At 45.4% G+C, this 1,112-nt stretch overlaps 1 protein-coding gene; it reads left to right on the top strand.

The window, feature by feature from the left end:
- Positions 1 to 947, top strand: part of GSTUM_00004964001 (uncharacterized protein) — a 2,309-nt gene extending 1,362 nt beyond the window's left edge. Inside the window, exon 4 of the mRNA XM_002836789.2 lies at positions 35 to 947. Within this exon, the coding sequence (XP_002836835.1) occupies positions 35 to 676 (642 nt within the window). The 3' untranslated portion in view covers positions 677 to 947.
- The last annotated feature ends 165 nt before the right edge of the window (positions 948 to 1,112 follow it).

Here is a 1,112-nt window from a genome sequence, read left to right as displayed (position 1 = left end):
ATCGCACAACTCATGATATCTAGCTAATAGTTAGCAAATAGATCTCTACATCGCATCCCGAACAATCTATGGTCTCGCATGCGAAGGAAAGGCACCAGCATTCTTAGCTCTCACTGATAAGCGTGGTGTTCCCGTTTTCGCCCTTGGTCTATCCTCGTTGTTTGGCCTCCTAGCCTTCATGAACGTCTCAGATGACTCCAAGATCGTCTTTGGCTACTTCGTCAACTTGGTCACGATATTCGGTATCCTCACATGGATCTCCATCCTCGTAACTCATATCTGTTTCGTCCGCGCCCGCCGTGCCCAAGGAATCGCAGACGATCAACTGGCCTACACCGCGCCATTCGGAATCTGGGGATCTTACGGAGCCCTCGTCTCCTGCTCCATCATTGCCATCTTCAAGAACTTCAACGTGTTTACGTACAGCAAGGCTTACGGCGCATTCGACTACAAGAACTTCATCACTGGGTATCTTGGTATCCCGTTGTACCTTATCATGATTTTTGGGTATAAGTTTTGTTTCCGCAACTCTGGAATCCCGGCTTCCAAAGCGGATCTATTCACCGGGAAGGACAAGATTGATCGTGAAGAGGAGGAGTTCTTAAGACGGAAAGCGCTCAAGGGTCTTGACCATGGCGGTTTGTTCTATAGAACTTTTATTGCTTGGTTGTTTTAGATGCTTGTTTTTTATTTTTTTATTTTTTTTATTTTTAAATTTCCTATCACATCTGCGTTGCTTTTTTGCTATCTCGGCATATGACCTGTATGCGTTGAGAAATGGAAATGGTGCCATGTTCCTTCCTTCCTGTTATGTCTACGGCACAGTAAAGTGGGTTCTCTCGGGTCTGTTTACGACACTTTAGTGGAACGTATTCTGGGAAATTGGGCGACTGCGGGGGGATAGTCATGATCTCCTACATGGAATATCACTCACATGATTTGCTCCTTTTCAGCTGAAAAAGTTGATAGTCCAGACGATAGGATCCAGCATGAGAGAAGGCTTTTTGTTTGATTCCTTCTAAACACCCGCCAAGGGCCCCGCTTTATATACTACGCTTTCAGGCTATTATTTGGAATAGTCTATCAGCATCGTCTGTACCCTTCTTCTGTGC

The sequence above is a fragment of the Tuber melanosporum genome (assembly GCF_000151645.1).
Source record: "Tuber melanosporum whole genome shotgun sequence assembly, scaffold_16, strain Mel28".
NCBI classification, from domain to species: Eukaryota; Fungi; Ascomycota; class Pezizomycetes; order Pezizales; family Tuberaceae; genus Tuber; species Tuber melanosporum.
Note: the sequence above shows the minus strand (reverse complement) of the source record. Positions and strands in the feature narration are given on the sequence as shown.